Genomic DNA, 17,580 nt, shown 5'->3' on the forward strand with positions numbered 1-17,580 from the left:
TCACCAAATGCCATCCTGGGCAAAACAGACTCAAATTAGAGATATTAATTGCATTTATTACCAACAAAATCAGAGCATGATAATGAGAAGAAAAATAAATCTTAAAAATGCCTTCCCCACACCCCTCCCTCCTTCTCAGCTATTCCTCCTCCTCCCCAGCAACACAGGAAGATGGGAAGCGGGGTTGCAATCAGTTCATCCCATCTGCTGGACATGGGGGAAGCTTCTGGCAACCTGTAACCTCCCCACTACCAAAACCCGGCCATGCAAACCCAACACAGACAGCTTGTGGCAGTGCAGCCCTGTGTAAATCTTTTCTAGCATTAGGAGTGCCCAGGTGGAAAACCAGCCTGATCCATGAGAGCTTCTGGCTGCTCAGTGTCTTTGCATCACTCTGGTGTCTGACCTCCCCAGGGCAGCACAGACCCTGGCTCTCTCCTGACAGGGTTAAACCTCAGAGCTCTGGAAGGATGGAGCCAGGGATCTCCAGCTGCTGTTTAGCCAGGACAGGACATGTTGATGCTTGGCTGTTAGGAAAGTAATGCTGTCCCATTACCCAACCTTCACTTTGTCTGTTACATAAATCTTTAAACAGCTACTTGTGCTTTAGGTAAAATTTTGACCAGAGGAAAAAAATCTCTTGAGAAGCTTGGCCTTCAACAGTGCTTGAAGAGAACATAGGCAACACAGTCCAAACTGATTGTATAATCTGTGAAATCTTTTCTTTTTGTGAATATCTCAAGTCCCATTGCAGCCTACTCAAGTAATTTTGCTTAATTTTTCAAGGCCTGTTCTTTTATGCATGATTCTTTTTTTGAGATTAACTGTCCCAGTTATATTTGATGCTGGGTCTCATTTTCATGTTTTCCTAATTGGTGCAAAATGGATTATTAAGTATAAATTCTGATCAGTGTGCACGACTAAAGTAGATCAGGACTAAAAAGACAGTATTTTTTCTATCTGTATTCAGTATGTGCCTTTAAAATGTATATTTGGAGGCCAACAGCATGTCTATTTCTATCAAGGGTCATTCTTGAGGAATAACAAATGAAGTTCTAACACAACCTATAAATGGAAAGTACAGGAGTGATATTTTTTGTTATGTATTTAGGTGACCTGAGAGCTGATACAAACTGATTTTAGTTTGTTCACGTTTGTGGACTTCAGATAGACACTGCGATGTACTAATAGATACATACATGAAGGTTTATTTTGCTTAATACCAAAATTATTGTAGAAGAGATGTAGCAATAATTTAGCTGTTATAAGACACCCATCTACTGTGGACACCTCTTGCTGGAATTTTGGAGAAAAGCATCCCTTGGACACAATTTTCATCCCCAATTTCTGCTACAAAATATATAAAATTGAGTAAAGATGATAAATAACTGGGTTTTCTCTTTTTCTCTACAAAGAATTTTCCAATCCCATATCTCATGTCTCTTTTAGTTACTTGTCATCCAGGTACTGAAACTGATAGTTGTGCTTGAATAAATAGCTAATACTGTGAGTTAAAAGGAATTACTATCCTAAACCCACAGTTTTTGGATTGGGTTGCTTTTCCCCCTTTAATTGTGGGTGTCTCTATTTCCCTTCCAAGGGCTGTATGAACAGACACCTCACTTCAGTCTCTCTTGCTCTCTCCCACCCAGCTCCTGCCAGGATTCTGACGTTCAGCGGGACGGTGACAACCCCCTGGATGAAGGACATTGTCCTCCCTTGCAAAGCCGTGGGAGACCCAGCTCCAACAGTCAAATGGATGAAGGATAGGTAACCAGCAACTAAATGTACAGCTCAGATAAAGCCCATTTGCTTAAAATCCTGAGGGTTGTGGAGAGGGTGATCCTGGGTCACTGACAGGAAGGAGAAGGACTATTTGTGGTTATTTGCACATGGTCACAGTAGATGAGGAGTTTAGAAATTCCTTCAACTAATTGGCTGGGGTGATTACAAGGCATCAAAGGGAGAAAAAAATAATGAAGAAGAGGTAAAGGTAAACATTCAAAATGCAAAACTTAGAGGAGTCTTTTTTGTTTTATCCTGAGGCCGACAGAAAGGTTTTCTTCTGAGAGAGCAAAGTGCCTGATACAGTGATTTGTGCTGAGGTGGGCAGTAAATGCCTTGCACATATTTAATTTTCCATTATTCTGTTTTCAACTTTAGTTTCACAGTCTGACAGAGCCACTTGGAAACCCACATGGACAATAATTTTCATCCAAGCACTGTGCAAGCAGGGAAACTACAGTGCTATGGAACCATCTTGTGAATTGATATAAATACCTATGATTTTACAGGGATGAACTTCATAGCCAGGAACTGCCTATACCCTTATTTCAGCATTTTTTTGAAATAACAAGTTAAGGAAGGAGTGAATTTCTGTTTTCACTCATGCTGGGCCCAGGAAAAGTGCATTTTTAAGCAAATAATAGGTGTTTCCCAACAGCAAATGCTCCTTTGCTGCCTTATTATAGGGACGCACCTCACCCCGCACCTTTTCCTCTCTTTCCATTCTTAGTTGCTTAAAAAAAATCCACTTCTGAGTAATTTTGATTGTAACTTCTTTAATGTATGCACTTTGTTTCCTGTGAGGTAGTAACGGGACACCCAGTCTAGTGATGATTGATGGGCGAAGGAGCATCTTCAGCAACGGCAGCTTTGTCATCAGGACTGTGAAAGCAGAAGACTCTGGGTACTACAGCTGTGTGGCCAGCAACAACTGGGGATCAGATGAAATCATTTTGAATTTGCAGGTACAAGGTAAGGCTGTTGGATCTACCTTGGAATTGTTACCAAAGCTTTAAAGTGCTACTGGTAATGCAGAGATGTGTCTGAAATGCAAAGTGTTAGTATTTATGTGTATTAATGCAAATCTAATCCTTCCAAATTAATAAATAAGTCATTCTGACTCAGATGTGGGCATTTTGTGATCTAGGAAATGGTGCTTTTGGTGAAACAATTCACACACTCTCAGTTAAGTCTCTATGTGAGTTTTTATAAGATTGACAACCATGTGTTTACGTTTGGTTATCTTCTAGCTCTTCACAGAGAAAGTATCAGCTTCTGCCTTCTCCTTAAAAATATCACATGTATCATTTCAATATTACAAAATTCAGAAAGACCTGAAGCCCTTTAATTTACCTCCAGAAAAGCTATCAGCAGAAATTTGCCTCCGTACTGAGACCTTGCACAAAAACTTCATTATGTGGGCGCAGAAATTTATTATGAGGTGAATATGAGGAAGCATTGGAAATGAAACCTCAGTACCCCTTCAGCTAATGCATTTCCCCAGCTACATTTTATATTCATGTTGAAAAGCACAAAGTGCATCCAGGATGGTGTTGATATGTACAAAAGCAGGGACAATATAAGAATATAAAGTAAGCCTGTGTATTCACATACCAAGAATTCACTGTGCAGAATTCTTTGCTCACTTGCACTAAAGCAGATCCTACAAATGCTTCAACTGACTGCAAATTTTTGTACCAGAGTGGACCATCACTCTCCTGGATGTGGAATCTACACTTCCAGTACAAACATATGAGAGCACAGCGAGAGGTTGTTTCCAGTGAAGTCCCCTTCTCCCTGCATAAACCATTCCACTAAGCCTTGGAACAATCATGGCAGATATTGGCATATATCAGCTTACCTACAACCCAACAGAAACTAAAGGTGCTCTGCAGCAATGTCTGAAGCATGACCACAACAGGAAGTAGGGAGAGAAGACACCAGCAAATGGAAACCTTATGTTTATATTTCACTAAGTACTTTTGTAATTGCATATCTTTGCTGTTATTGAACTGCAGCAACTAAAAGCAAATCAATATTACTTCCCTGAGGGACAGACAAAGAGTGGCTTTTAATATGTGGGACCACCATTTTTTGTAGATAGGGTGAAGCTGTGATGAAAGCTTTTACAATAAATCTTTCCCAACACAGTGTGTGCAGTCTCTCTCCATGGAATTAGCCAAGTCCCTCAGAATAACAGAACAAATCCATCTCACACAGAGAATTTTCCTTTAGAGTATAAACTGTCTCTTTTGTTTTCTTCAGCACTCTTTGGCCCTGTGAGGGCAGAAAAATCAACTTCTCTTTGAACTAATCCATAGCTGCAAACCAGCAGACTCTGCCTTATATCAGCACACATTATTCTGCAATCTGATGACTTGAACATGAACTGCAGTGGGGAGCTTTTCCTGGAGTTTCACTCTGCAGGAAGAGCTGGCCCTTAAACATAAGCAAAGCAAGCAATGTCCTCTGGCAGCAGAGTGCTGGACACAGCAGAGCATTTGGGACTTCTGTCCTGCCTGGCTCATGGGCTGGTCTTTGTTGAGCAGTGAGTGTCAGGACAAGGGCAGCTCCTGCCAGCACCAGTCACTGACACCACCACCCTCTTCTCTCCCATGCCAGAGGAGCTGTGGCCATCTGTTGTCTCTCCTCCCCAGCTTTCCATCCTATCTTTGCCACTGTTTCTTGATTCTTCCCCAGCACGGACTGTCCATACCTCACTCCTTGTTCTTGAGGCAGCAAAGCTCAGTTTTGTCTATGTTTATGACAGTTCCCAGTCCATTTCCAGTCCCAGTTCCCTGTGTCAATTCCCAGTCCCAGTTTGCCCTACCCCATGCAATTTGTTGGGATGAGGCATGGCTCCTTCTCTGCCCTTTCATGCTGGAAGAAATTCCTCCGGGGAGGGTGGTGAGGCCCTGGCACAGGGTGCCCAGAGAAGCTGTGGCTGCCCCATCCCTGGAAGTGTCCAAGGCCAGGCTGGATAGGATTTAGAGCAATCTGGTCTAGTGGAAGGTGTCCCTGCCCAGGACAGTGGATTGGAACAAGACGATCTTTAAGGTCTTTTCCAACTCAAACCATTCTATGGTTTTCCTCCAAAGAAAACCAGGAACTGTGAAGTGGATGAGAGTTGAAACCTCTGTTTTATTCCTGCACTCAGTCAGCAGCTGGTCCCTGGAACCTTGTTTTTTTACCCCACAGATTAGACACAACCATAATGTTTATGGAGAGCAGCAGAGCTGAAGTGTTTCCAGTCTTTGCTGACAGAGTTGGGAATTCCTTACACCAAAAGCCTCAGTGGTCTGGAAGAGGTCATGGATGTGCCTCCAGTCGCAGATCTACCTGTGCTACCTAATTAACACTCAGAGTTGCACTGGAAGAAGCTCTTGATATGCACATTTTTCATTTTTACCATAATAGGCTGCAAACACAGGAACGAGTGCAGCATCATTTGCAACTGCACATCTGCTTCCTGCCACTAAAATTTCATCTTCTCCCTAAAACAGATATCAAAACCAATGAAAATTAATGGCTGGGTAGCTCATGTGCCATTGAGGTCTAACAGGACAGACACAAAAAAATTCAGACAAAAGCAAAGGTTAAGAATTGAAAGACAAAATTGTGCATAAAATTAAATAAAAAAGTGTGAGCTTGTCTGTTCTTGTCTTAAGCAAGGATGTCAGCTAAACAGACACTTTGACAGAAATAATTTGCATTTTTTGCAACTCAAAACAGCTATTTGATAAATGACTGTTAGAGTGATTAAGATCGTGTCAAACCATTTGATTGCATTTTCTATTTTTAACTATTTCCCATCTAGTTCCACCAGACCAGCCAAGACTCACTGTATCCAAAACTACATCTTCCTCTATCACTCTTTCCTGGATACCTGGAGACAATGGTGGCAGTTCTATCCGAGGTAATGTAATTCAGGTTAATTGCTACTTCCTAGTAAATTATCATATGTTGATAGAATTAGTATACAATTATGAATGGCTCCAAAAAAAAAAAAAAAAAAAAAGAAAAAGAAAAACAACCCAATCTGTATTGCTGTCAACCCTTAATGTGCACTATCATGGTGATAACAGCTTTCAGTGAATTGCAGTTTGTCTTTGTGGTGGTTTATTCATACATTTAATCACTTTCTCCCAGCATACCCTCAGCTGTTATGACAGTTGCTCTATCTGATTTTCCAGAAGTGTAATCAATCTCTAACCACTCATTTTGGAGGGTCCAGGTTCATCATCTGGTTGTTGCTGATTGAAGGGTCCTTAGAAATATCCATCCTTTTCTTTTCCCCTTGAAGCGATCATAAAAAATTGTATTTAAGCTGTTGTCAGGGTAGGCAAAATGCATTGCCTGGTATATTTTAGTCAGGGGAGAGCTGTATGTTTCCCTGCATGTGGGATTTTTTTTCAGTTTTATTAGGTCTTTAAAATGCCTCCTTGGATTACCTGAAGGGTTTGTGCTTTGTGCCTGGCTTACCATTGCCATCCGCACTTTCCCTCCAGGTTATATTTTGCAGTACTCAGAGGACAACAGTGAGCAGTGGGGCAGTTTCCCCATCAGCCCCAGTGAGAGGTCCTACAGGCTGGAAACACTGAAATGTGGCACCTGGTACAAGTTCACTCTGACTGCTCAGAACGGGGTGGGGCCAGGACGCATCAGCGAGATCATCGAGGCCAAGACGCTCGGCAAAGGTACGTTGGTTCCATCCCCTTCACCCTCCTAAATCTTCCATCCCCTTCACCCTCCTAAAGCTCCTGCATTCTGCTGTAGGTCTTGGTTTGATGAGAAAACAGGCTTGGATATTTTAATATTACTGGCTTTAGAAACATTTCCAGCTCTGTCCATGCTGTGACAAAAAAGGCTGTCGCTGTGAGACGTGAAGCCCACACGAGCTGATGTGCTGTCCTTATTTCTCTAATAATTTTTTTCTAAGATGGGTTGGTAGATAATTGGTAAGAGGGTGTCTCCACTATCACAGACTATAGCAATTCCAACTACTTCATTGCCATGAGGAAATTGTCTCTTCTCTTCTTGTAAAAATTCAGGGGTTTATTTGTCTGGATGTTGAAGGAAGACAGGGAATAGATTTATGTAGAACAGAAATGGAGCCAGTGTCTTATTTCTGCTCCAAGGCAGCATTGCAGGAGCTGTGCAAGCAGCATCCTCTGAACAGGAGAAGTGTGAAAAATAAAGGAAAATTCTGCGCAAAGTTCTGCAAGGCAAAACAAAAAACATTTTTTGAGTGGATGTATGGATTTTTTTTTCCTCATATTGATTTGAAAATCTGGGTTTGTGACTCTGGCACAAACCAGGAAAAAACATTCAAGAAGGAAGACGGGGAGAAGTTGAATATATAGATACTGAGTTAAAACTAAAGTTTGCCCTAAAAATTATTCTCTCAATTTTATATTTTGGGAGCCTTTTACCTGCAATATTTAAGCATTTTGTCTGGAATATCCCATTGCCTCTAGAGCCACAGTTTTCCAAGGAGCAGGAGCTCTTTGCCAGCATCAACACCACGCGAGTGAGGCTGAACCTGATCGGCTGGAACGATGGTGGCTGCCCCATCACCTCCTTCACTCTGGAGTACCGGCCCTTTGGGACCACAGTCTGGACAACAGCCCAGAGGACATCCCTGTCCAAGTCCTACATCCTGTATGACCTCCAGGAGGCCACGTGGTACGAGCTGCAAATGAGAGTGTGCAACAGTGCTGGCTGTGCAGAGAAACAAGCCAAATTCGCCACGCTCAATTATGATGGCAGTAAGTATTTCCTTTAATTTACACCTCAGATACTCACTCATTGAGTCTCATATGTGATTTTTTTTCTTTTTGCTCACCTTCCATTTTTCCCCCTCGTAAACCCCATTTTGAATCTGCCAACCATGCTGTCAGGGAGGTAAAAGTCTCAAAGTTGTAAAATAGCTCCTGCCAATAGGCTGCCAGGCAGAAAAGAGGAATTGTTTATTTGTCCTCACATCGGAAAAACTCCAGCACAAAAGTCAGTCAGCCATAAGACACATAACCACAGCACATTAAGAGTCATTAGTTCCAGTGGTTACAGGGGCCTTTCCTAGTGTTTCATGCACCTTTTCCATGAAATTTTTGTCTCCCATGGAATTGGTTCCTGCAGCCATTCACGGCGATGTCTGGCCTCATTGCTATTCCCTATAACACAGCCCAAAACCCATTATGGGACACATCAGAGCAGCCAAGCAGGTTGTCCTCTGGGAAAGCCTCTGGATAACATCCTCCAAGGGCAGAGCAATGGCAGTGCAATTGTCCCTGCTTGCAGACAGGGGACAGTGAAACTAATGGCCATGACAGCTGGCTCTGTTGTGCCCAGCAGCAGGGCATGGACGATGAGGGAGTTGTTGCATCCCACCCTTCTGCCAGGGGTTACTGCCCACCCTGCAGAACCCAGGGCACAAGGGCAAGAGCAAATGTGCCAGTTTGTCACTCACCCCAGCTCAGGTCCTGCCAGGCTGATTGGAAGGGATGGTGGCACATGTGCGGTCCTGGTGGCTCCGTAGTGGGAAACGGCTGCGTTCCTGGCAAAAAGGCAGCACAGATGGCTCCAGATGGCAGCCTCTTGAATTGCTCCAGTGTGAATTACCAGAGCTCTTCTGGAGACATCCATGTAAAATCTTGCTGTGTTGCCAGGGATGTTGTGCTGTATTGTGCAACCACTTGGCAACATCTGTACTGTTAAATTAAACTACAGCCCTGGTAAGCAAGTTCAGTCAAGAGCTGATGGTTGTGACAGCACCAAATTGGTAATTGTTCATAACTCTGTGTTGGTAACATGCCTCCACATGAACATCACCACTCATGTACAGCTCAGGGCAGAGCAGTGTCCATTCCCAGGCAGAAATGTGGGATATGACTTAAGCAGGGTTTAAACCTCAGCACCTGACACATCCTCTACTGCTATGCCAACCTTTGTGCTGGGTACTCAGCAGTTCTTGCAGATAATTAATCACATGTGCCCTCACCATTTGGAAAAATATCATTTTTGGTAAGCTGCCACACAGTCCTCGTGTTATTTCTGACAGTCTGGAAAATTAGGAAAAAGATCTTTCCTCAGCACTGCAGAGGCCCACAGGAAACCAGGATCTAAGCAGTTACTACACAAATGCTCCAGGTCTTTCCAGGCAGATGTGGGACTTGTTCTACTGAGAAGTGTAGCTGTTGTCAATAATAACTCTTTCAAGTATTAGGAGTTAATTTCTTGTCATTTTACTTAACCTAACCTGTTTTGGTTTTGTTTTCCAGTATCTCTGTACAAGCAGCACCCAACTTTCAGTTGTTCAGTTATCATTGCATTAAGACTGATGGGGGCAAACAGTCTTAAGCCATACCTTAAAATGAGATTATATCAAAGTGTAGATCTAGAGCCTTAAATTTCCACTGGTAACACTGAAATCTAAACTATTCTTACAGTGATCTGATTGGAAATGTTGTCAGGCTCTGCTCCATGATTGGGTGATGATACTTACCCTGGTTTCACACATTGTGACCTGCACACCCTTTGATTTTTGTATTTTGCTGTATAGCATCTTTGAAAGGGAGAAAATGAAACAGTAAAAAATATTTGCAGCATTACATTTCCTGGGCCACTGCTTCTGGTCAGCTAGAAAAATTCCCATTTGTGATATTGCTGGTTTTGTTTGTGAAGCGTGCTTTGCCAGGACTGTATTGTGCCTTTGAGAGGCAGAGCGAGCTCAAATACTGACCCCGAGCTTATGAGAGGAGAACATAGATGGAAAAGCAAATTTCAGTTTTCAGATTTTCTAGATTTGTTAGGTTTGGCTCAGAATTGAAATTATAAACTGATGATGATGATGATGATGATTTTCGTTATTATCATTCATATCAGTATTTGATGCAGGAATTTTTGCTTCCACAGACAGGGAATAGTTTGTTTGCAGAAAACACGGCAGTGGAAACTTCTTGGCCAGGTCCCCTTTTCAGTGCCGTGCCTCTACCTTTGATTCACCCTGTGATGTGAGATGAGATGAGATGAGATTAGCCCCTTCCAGCTTCCAGGGGTCACAGCTGCCCTTGGGATAAAGCAGATACAAGGGTAGCACTTTGAAGATTAGATAATACCGAGTATGAAACTTCTGGGATGCCGAATGCTAAGAACAAGCTTAGAAGCTTTAGCAGCCTTAAGATAAAGCCTTTGTAAAGTTTGCAGAAATCCCGGAGTTGCATGGGTTTGGGTCACTTTAGGCTGCAGCTGCCTATTGCTGTGTGTGGGAAAGCTCCTGAGGAATATCATGGCTAAGCATCCTTCCCCTCAAATCTCTCCGTGCTGAATTAGGTCAGAAGGTTAATGACCAACCTACGTGCAGCTTTTTGCTCCCTGTTCGTGGGCATTTCAGTAACGATTTCCAGCTTACAGGTTTGCTGACCTCCCTGCCCCTTGTTTTTCAGAAGCACGCAATCCATAAGGAGATATTTTTAGCCCTGTGCAGCTGCAGTTGTGGAGCGCTGCAAAGGAGCTTGCCGGCTCAGGGATCAGCTACTCAGTAGCCCTGGCATTAATTCAGATCAGCTCTAAACTCTGCTAATTGATTCTGACCCACTCAGGCACTCCCTGCCGTGAAGGACACAGGAGAACACTCCTGAATTCACAGGGTGCAGTGGGAGATGCTGCAACAAAGGGGAAAAGGGGGTCAGAGACATTCAAATTACAACTTCTGCGAGGCACCAATCAGGCTAACAAAGGGTGATGGTGAACCGACCTGGAAAACCAAACAAACCCTCCCCGTTTGTCTGGCTCTTAGTCCTGAAAAAACCTTTGACTATTCCACTCCCAGCCAGCACCTAGAATGACAACAAATGTTGAAATGGTGTTTTCTCAATAGATAGTAGGATTAATTTTTGGCAATTTCTAATGCAATTGCTGAAAAGCAACGAATGGATGATGTGAAAACCTGCAGTACAATTTTTTAATTAAGCTCTAACTGCCTGTATATAATGTCATGAGGTTTAGATTTGCCTAGGAAGAGGTATGGATAATGATAATCACATATCTAATCACATATCTTCAGGTTTAAGTGAAATAAAGGCCACTCATCATTTGATTTTCATCAAGGTATTACGGAAAGCAAGACATAGTTTTAGGCAATCTTTAACCTGATGGTCTCTGTGACTGTAATTCAGAGAAAATTTTGGCCCTTTAGTATCCAGAAGGGTTTAGGAGGATTTAGGGACAGTTATTAGTATTACCTTCAGGAGCTTGAAGTTCTTTCCATTTCTTCATCTAATAATTTTATTTGTCTTTAAACTAGTGCAAAGTTTGTGTCTCAGGGCAAGAAGAAAATATCCTGCTGTGTGTTCAAGAAATGGAAAATTAGAAAAAAAAAAGGAGAACATTATGGGGGAGAACTGCAGTGGAACATTAGAAAAATATTCCAAATGCAATTGTAAGAAAACAAATTTTCCAAAGTGCCTAATATAGGTTTGGATGGTTGTAGCTTTTCTTTTAATCTTTGTCCCTTTAGGGAGCTGCTCTTCTCTTTATATGCAGCTGAAATAGTTCTGAAAAAAACAGGACTTAGGATTCCACATTTTCACTGTGGTTATGGCACTCACACTGTACTGCACCAGACCTCAGTTTTTTATTCTGATACTGTATGGCACATAATGAGATACATCACTTAATGCAGCAATTAAAATGTAAAAAAGGATGTACCTGTTTTTCTCTCTCACCCTCCTTTCCTTCACTTTTATGTGTCAGTAGCTGGTTAAAATTTAATAGCTTCCATCCAAAGTCATCACAGTTCACAATACTTACGTGTTTCTACACATTTCAAGCAAATCTGCATTTTCTAGCCTCATTTGTGGTTGCATTCAGCAGTTTGATAGTAATCAGGAAATGAGTGAGAAGTCTTCCATGACTAAACAGCCTTCCACAGAAGGTGCAGCATTCTTCTCACGTCCCTTAGAGGTAAAGAAGAAAAGAATTGAAAAGTTCAAGTATTATATATCACCAGGAAGCCAGGTATATTCAAAATGCAAATATGTCCCAGAATGAAAAAGTGAGCTGCCTGCCAGTAGTTGGTAGATTCATTTCCCTCATTTCCCTCTCAAAATTTGATTGTTTCTATCCAGCATTACTCTCTTGTTTTACTGATGAGTATAATGTCAGACAGTCTTTAGCAGATTAGTATCAGGTTGGCTGTCTGAATTTCAGATCACTATCACTGCTGCACCCTTAGAATTGATAGCAGAATGTTTCTGTGCAGAGGATTATTCTGATGTATGTGGCACAAAATGAGCTTTGTCAAATGCATTCCTTGCACAGGAAAGCCCTGAAAAAATGTCACAGCAGTGCTATTTCCCCATAATAAGGAATAATAAACACAGGGAGGAATTCTGAGGTCTCTTACAGCTTTTTAATAATTTAATAGGACTCAAAATTAATCATAGTATTTAACTGTGTAACAGACATGGTTTTCCTCAATCAATGAATGAAACTCTTCTGGATTTCTGATAACCTCTGAGTCTCTGCAGTCAGTCCCTCATTACTGTGAGCCTGGTTACATGTTCATGGCCATTAGACACACAAATGTAGCATCCACCCCAAACAGAAAATTCCTTGGGAATGTTCTGCCTGCAGCTGAAGCAACAAGGTGCCTCATTCCCTGAGAACTCAATCTTTTGTCCTCGTTAATAGGCCTCTAACACCATGACCCTGTTTGCAGGTACAATCCCTCCTCTCATTAAGTCGGTTGTGCAAAGTGAGGAAGGCCTGGGAACCAACGAAGGGCTGAAGATGCTGGTGACCATCTCCTGTATCTTGGTTGGGGTCTTGGTGCTGTTTGTGATGCTGCTGATCGTGAGGAGGAGGAGGAGGGAGCAGAGGCTGAAGAGGCTGCGAGGTAGGATGATGTCTGTGGAACTTCTGTCTACCTGAACAAGAAAATGGGAGTGGGGCTGCATGTGACCAAACTGTTCAATCCCCAGTTGGGATCATTTCCTGCAATACAGAACAAAGTGTGTGTGTTTTCTACAGAAATTCCTTCTCTTTCACTTGGTCATAAGTTTCTAAAGAAAAATTATTAATATATCCATTATTATTTTGCATGGGGGAAAGTGTTTCTCATTGGTTTGCTTTCCTTTTTTTGTTGTTTGTTTGTTTCCCTCAACGACCTAAAAGTGGATTTGTTTTGAAGGGTGAAATCAGATGTTCTGAAGAGGAGGGAATCTCAGTTTTCCAGCAGATGCTAACCATGATTTCCAAGTTATAAAATGAAAGTAGCCAGATGTTGGTAGGCTAGAAAACACAACCAGATATTCTCAGCTTTTTCCCATGGTTTTTATAATGGAACTTATACAACACTTCGTTGTTCACTGACCTTTCATTGTCACTGATCCCTATTTTCCTCTAAACTTTATTCAAATTCAGTTGTTTGTTATGTGAATGAGATTTAGATCTGTGAATTCATTATTATTGTATTTTTCATTATTGTTATATTCATTATATTATATCATTCATTATTATTATATTCATTTATCATTTTTCTAGTAAATACCCCTGGCTGAGCCACAGCCAAGTTTTTTACCCTCTCAGTCTGCCACTGCAGCCCTGTAGCTTTTGCAATGGCACACTACAGCAGAACCTTCCCTGAAGGTATTTGGGAAAAAACCTTTCAAATCTAAACCTGAATTAATAGTGAAACAATTTACCATCTGCAAAAATAAGCCTATTTTTTTTTCCAGGAGCCACCAAATTGTTTAGCTATTTGTATTTTAACCAAAATATGATCATGGTATTTATTAGAATCAGGGCCAAGCCTATGTTTTCCTCCTGACCTTCCTACTCATCTCTTTTTTGAGTCTAATTTTTTCCTTTGTAACAGTATTTTTGAGTTTCTAAAAAAAAAAAAAAAAAAAAATAGACAGAGGGCATGGGCAAATTCATATATTAAAGAGGAAAACAAACCTTATGGTTCATACACAGCCCTAGAAATCAGGACATCTGGATGCTTTAGCTTGTATAATCTCTTTTTCTTCAAAACCTTGTAAGCCCTTTACCTCCCCAGTATTGGTTTTTTTTCTCATTAAAGAAGTGTGGTAAAGAAAAAGGAAGTGTTATCTTCTTGGAAATACTGTGGAATTCCATCCAGTAAAGAGCAGGACATCTCGAGCCCTTTGGCTCTAGAAAATGATGTCTGTGCACATTATTTTTTCATGGTTAATTTACAAATAGTCATCATCTTGAGTTACAGTCCCTAAAGGAGGGCTGATGATCACTGACCAGGATGGCTTTTGCATAACATAAAATTTCTCTGAACTATTTCCTCTCAAAAATGAGGAATTTAGAAAAATACCAGAGCTTCACTTAAATATAGGCAGTGGTAAAGATTTCATCAGTACTTTTGATAAAAATAATCAGTATTTAACCACCATTTCTGTAAAAGTTGTGTCTCACTTATCTGAATTTGTCAAGCTGCAGCTCGACACCCCATCTGGTCCTGTTTTACTTCTCTACAGTACAGAGGTTCTTTTTTGCATCATTTTCAGTCTCCGAGGATATTCTTTCCACATGGTGGTAACCAAGTCATTTCTTAATGTTTTAATTGGTAAATGAAACAGATTAATATATTTTAATTTTCCTCTGTAGTTTTCCCATCACTTACATCCTTAACATTTTCTCCACTGAGATCATTTGCCAGTTCTCTGATTGCTCTGCAGCAGCAAAACATTCCCTGCTGTACAGCCCTGGTTCGTGTTCTTGATATATGACCTTATGATCCAGATTATTTTCTTAGTGATCTAGCACTTTCTTTATATTTTAGCCACCAAATTCTTGTGTCATTTTCAAACTGTTATCTGATGTTATTTTATTTACTCCAGACCACTGATAAATGTTCCAGACAAAAAATTCTGAATAATGATTCCCTGCTTAAAACTGGGGTCTGAATATGTTGAATTCCATGTAAAATGGCTGCTGTGGTAATTCTTGCATCATGCTATTTTCTGTTAAAATGCTTTGAGTTACCAGAGCTTTATTTTAGAAAAATATAAATGTGATCTTTTACTGTTATTTAATCATATCACAGTGAGAGGTTTTTTTTTCAATGTCATTAATTCTCAGCAAATTTTAATCTCATTTAAAAAATCCACTTTGTTTGACATGGCTGCTTGACCACAAGTCTGTATTGATTGGCCTCAATTATCCTTTTAATTCATTTCATTAAGCTTCATTCAATTTTTTAAAATTATTTTTTGCATTGCCAAGATCAGATTGATAAGACTTCAGTAATTCAGAATTTTTTTGCTCATTGTTTTTGAGGACTGATCCCATGTTAGACATTTTCTGCTCTTCTGGAAGTTACTTCGTGTTCTAAAAGTTTTCCTGACAATTATTGCTGTTCCAGAGAACTCCTCACTAAGTTCTCTAAAACAAATGTGTGCAAGTTTTTCTGATCTCCTAACTAAAACATAAATGGTTTGCTCTAGTAATTGTTGTAATTAACTTTCATATAATTTTTGAAAGTGAAATATCACATTTTCACTTGGTGGCCATGATCTGCTGGGGTTTCTTTGAGGCACAATATTCATTTTTCCTAAATCAGGATTCCCCTACCAACTTTCCTCTAGTCTACATCGGAAAGAATAATCTCCACAGTGGGACCTTCTAAAATAATTTGTGCAAGTTGCAGATGTAAATCTTGCTTTTGTGGCTGCAGATGTGGTTTCTGTGAACCTGCTTAACAAAGAGGAATGGGAATTGCAGGTTGATTTGCAGTGTGCTCTGCATGCAAATGTTTGTATCTTTGCTTATGGACAATGGGTTTGAGCTTCCATCTCTGTTGGCAAATGCAGCATAAGAACAGGAGTCTCCAGTTTTGATCTTTTTACCACTTGTCTGGATGTAGGGACAGTTAAACATTTTTCTTCCTCCTTTATAAAGATAGCAGAGTTTTCAGCAAACTCCTGATTTTTGCCCAGTTTAGTAGTTCCACCAGCCAGGTCACAAAAAAAGGTCACTTGGCTGCTGGGGTTCATGCAGCCATTCAGTAGGTCAGCAGATATTCTCAAAGAGAAGCCTGATAGCTTAATGCTCCTTCTCCTGGCTATTAACCCAGCTCTGCTACTCCTGTAATAGTTTTCCCTTTGTTTTTAAATCCAATTCACCTTAACGCAAGCAGAAAGGGTCAGCGCGGCATGACAGTTCAGGAGTGGCAGAATGCAATTTAAAACTCTGTCACTGTCCCTGATTTCCCAGGGGGAAAACCCAAGTGTGTTAAGAATTTTAAAGGTGGCTGCCCCAGCTTAGGAAAGTGATGGCTGTGGCTTTTTCACTGAAGTGATGCTTGGCTGCAGCAGAGATCATCCCCTTCCCTCTGTCATCTCTGCCTCCTTCCCAAGCCCTGCTTTCACCATCTGAAAACTGGGAGATGATAGGACACAGCCAGGGACGCTGGCTCATTTTAGGAAGCGTTCTCAATTTGCTGATCAAAATGGTACTGCAGGAAATGCACATCAAAGTCCCTGTTCATTGGTTTGTGACAATAACATTTCTCCTGGAGCTGAAGTTTTGGGCACATGATGTTGTCATAGTGAGGTCCCCAGCATAGGGAGGACGTGGAGCTGCTGGAGAGAGGCCAGAGGAGGCAGCAGGATGAGCAGAGGGATGGAGCAGCTCTGCTGGGAGGAAAGGCTGCGAGAGCTGGGATTGTTCAGCCTGGAGAGGAGAAGCTTTGGGCTGAGCTCAGGGTGGCCTTGCAGGGCCTGAAGGAGCCAAGAAGAAAGATGGAAAGAGACAATCTCCAAGGGCTGGAGGGACAGGACAAAAGGGAATGGTTTCAGACTGACAGAGGGTAGGGTTAGACAGGATCTTGGGCAGGAATTGTTCTCTGGGAGGGTGGGCAGGCCCTGGCACAGGGTGCCCAGAGCAGCTGGGGCTGCCCCTGGATCCCTGGCAGTGCCCAAGGCCAGGCTGGACATCGGGGCTTGGAGCAGCCTGGGACAGTGGAAGGTGTCCCTGCCCATGGCAGGAGGGTTGGAACTGGATGATCTTTAAGGTGCCCTCCATCCAGAACTATTCCATGATTCTGTGATGTTCAGTTACTTTTAGGCTTCTGGGTTTTGCTCTGACAGACACATAAGAGCCCTTTATATTCCTGCCACCTTTGTCCCATCCCAGAGCAACCTGTGTGCCCATCATTAACTCCAGCAGTGCTGCTCACCTTTTGAACAATCTGCTTGGGTAATTAGCAAATTTAATCTCAGCTGATGGAGTTTTTCCCCTTCAGTACTTTTTCATTCAGCTTTCAATACGTAACATGGTGTTGCTGATGCCTCATGTTATTTTTGCCTGTAGGTGCATAATCTCCTGTGCACCCCTTTAACCAAGGATCAACATGTGTTAAGGAGCATTTATGTGCCACATACATGAATTGGTGTGAATTTTTTTCCAGCTGCAGCATGGAAATGATCTGTGTGCTCAGCAGCACCTGAGAATATGTGAGGGAGGTTGTCTTCCATTTAAACCTGATAAAGAATTATGAAAAGCAAACTGAAGTACATTGTAATAATCTTCAACTTTGGCCCTTCTGCTTTCCTTGAGTTGTGAATTCCTTGCACAAATATTCACAGGCCTGACTTAAGGAGGCAGCAATTGCTTCAAAACCTGCTGGCTGAATGAAAACAATGTCTGCATATTAAACCACCCTGATTATGTGTGCCAGAGGGAGAACATGTGCACAGTGTCTTCATGATCCTGGTGCTGCTAGAATAGCAAAAGCATCATAAAATTTGCTGGGGAAAA

General features: G+C 41.6%; 1 protein-coding gene across 1 annotated transcript in view; it reads left to right on the forward strand.

Moving 5' to 3' along the window:
* The window catches only part of DSCAM (DS cell adhesion molecule), a gene marked incomplete at both ends in the record, with an annotated part of 439,009 nt that overhangs the window by 385,997 nt on the left and 35,432 nt on the right, over window positions 1–17,580 (forward strand). Inside the window, 6 exons of the mRNA XM_082279051.1 lie at window positions 1,653–1,770; window positions 2,594–2,757; window positions 5,603–5,701; window positions 6,294–6,482; window positions 7,263–7,553; window positions 12,506–12,682. Coding sequence (XP_082135177.1) covers window positions 1,653–1,770; window positions 2,594–2,757; window positions 5,603–5,701; window positions 6,294–6,482; window positions 7,263–7,553; window positions 12,506–12,682 — 1,038 coding nt within the window. The remainder of the gene's footprint in view (window positions 1–1,652; window positions 1,771–2,593; window positions 2,758–5,602; window positions 5,702–6,293; window positions 6,483–7,262; window positions 7,554–12,505; window positions 12,683–17,580) is intronic.

This window comes from Coloeus monedula (assembly GCF_965178545.1).
Source record: "Coloeus monedula genome assembly, chromosome: 3".
NCBI lineage: Eukaryota > Metazoa > Chordata > Aves > Passeriformes > Corvidae > Coloeus > Coloeus monedula.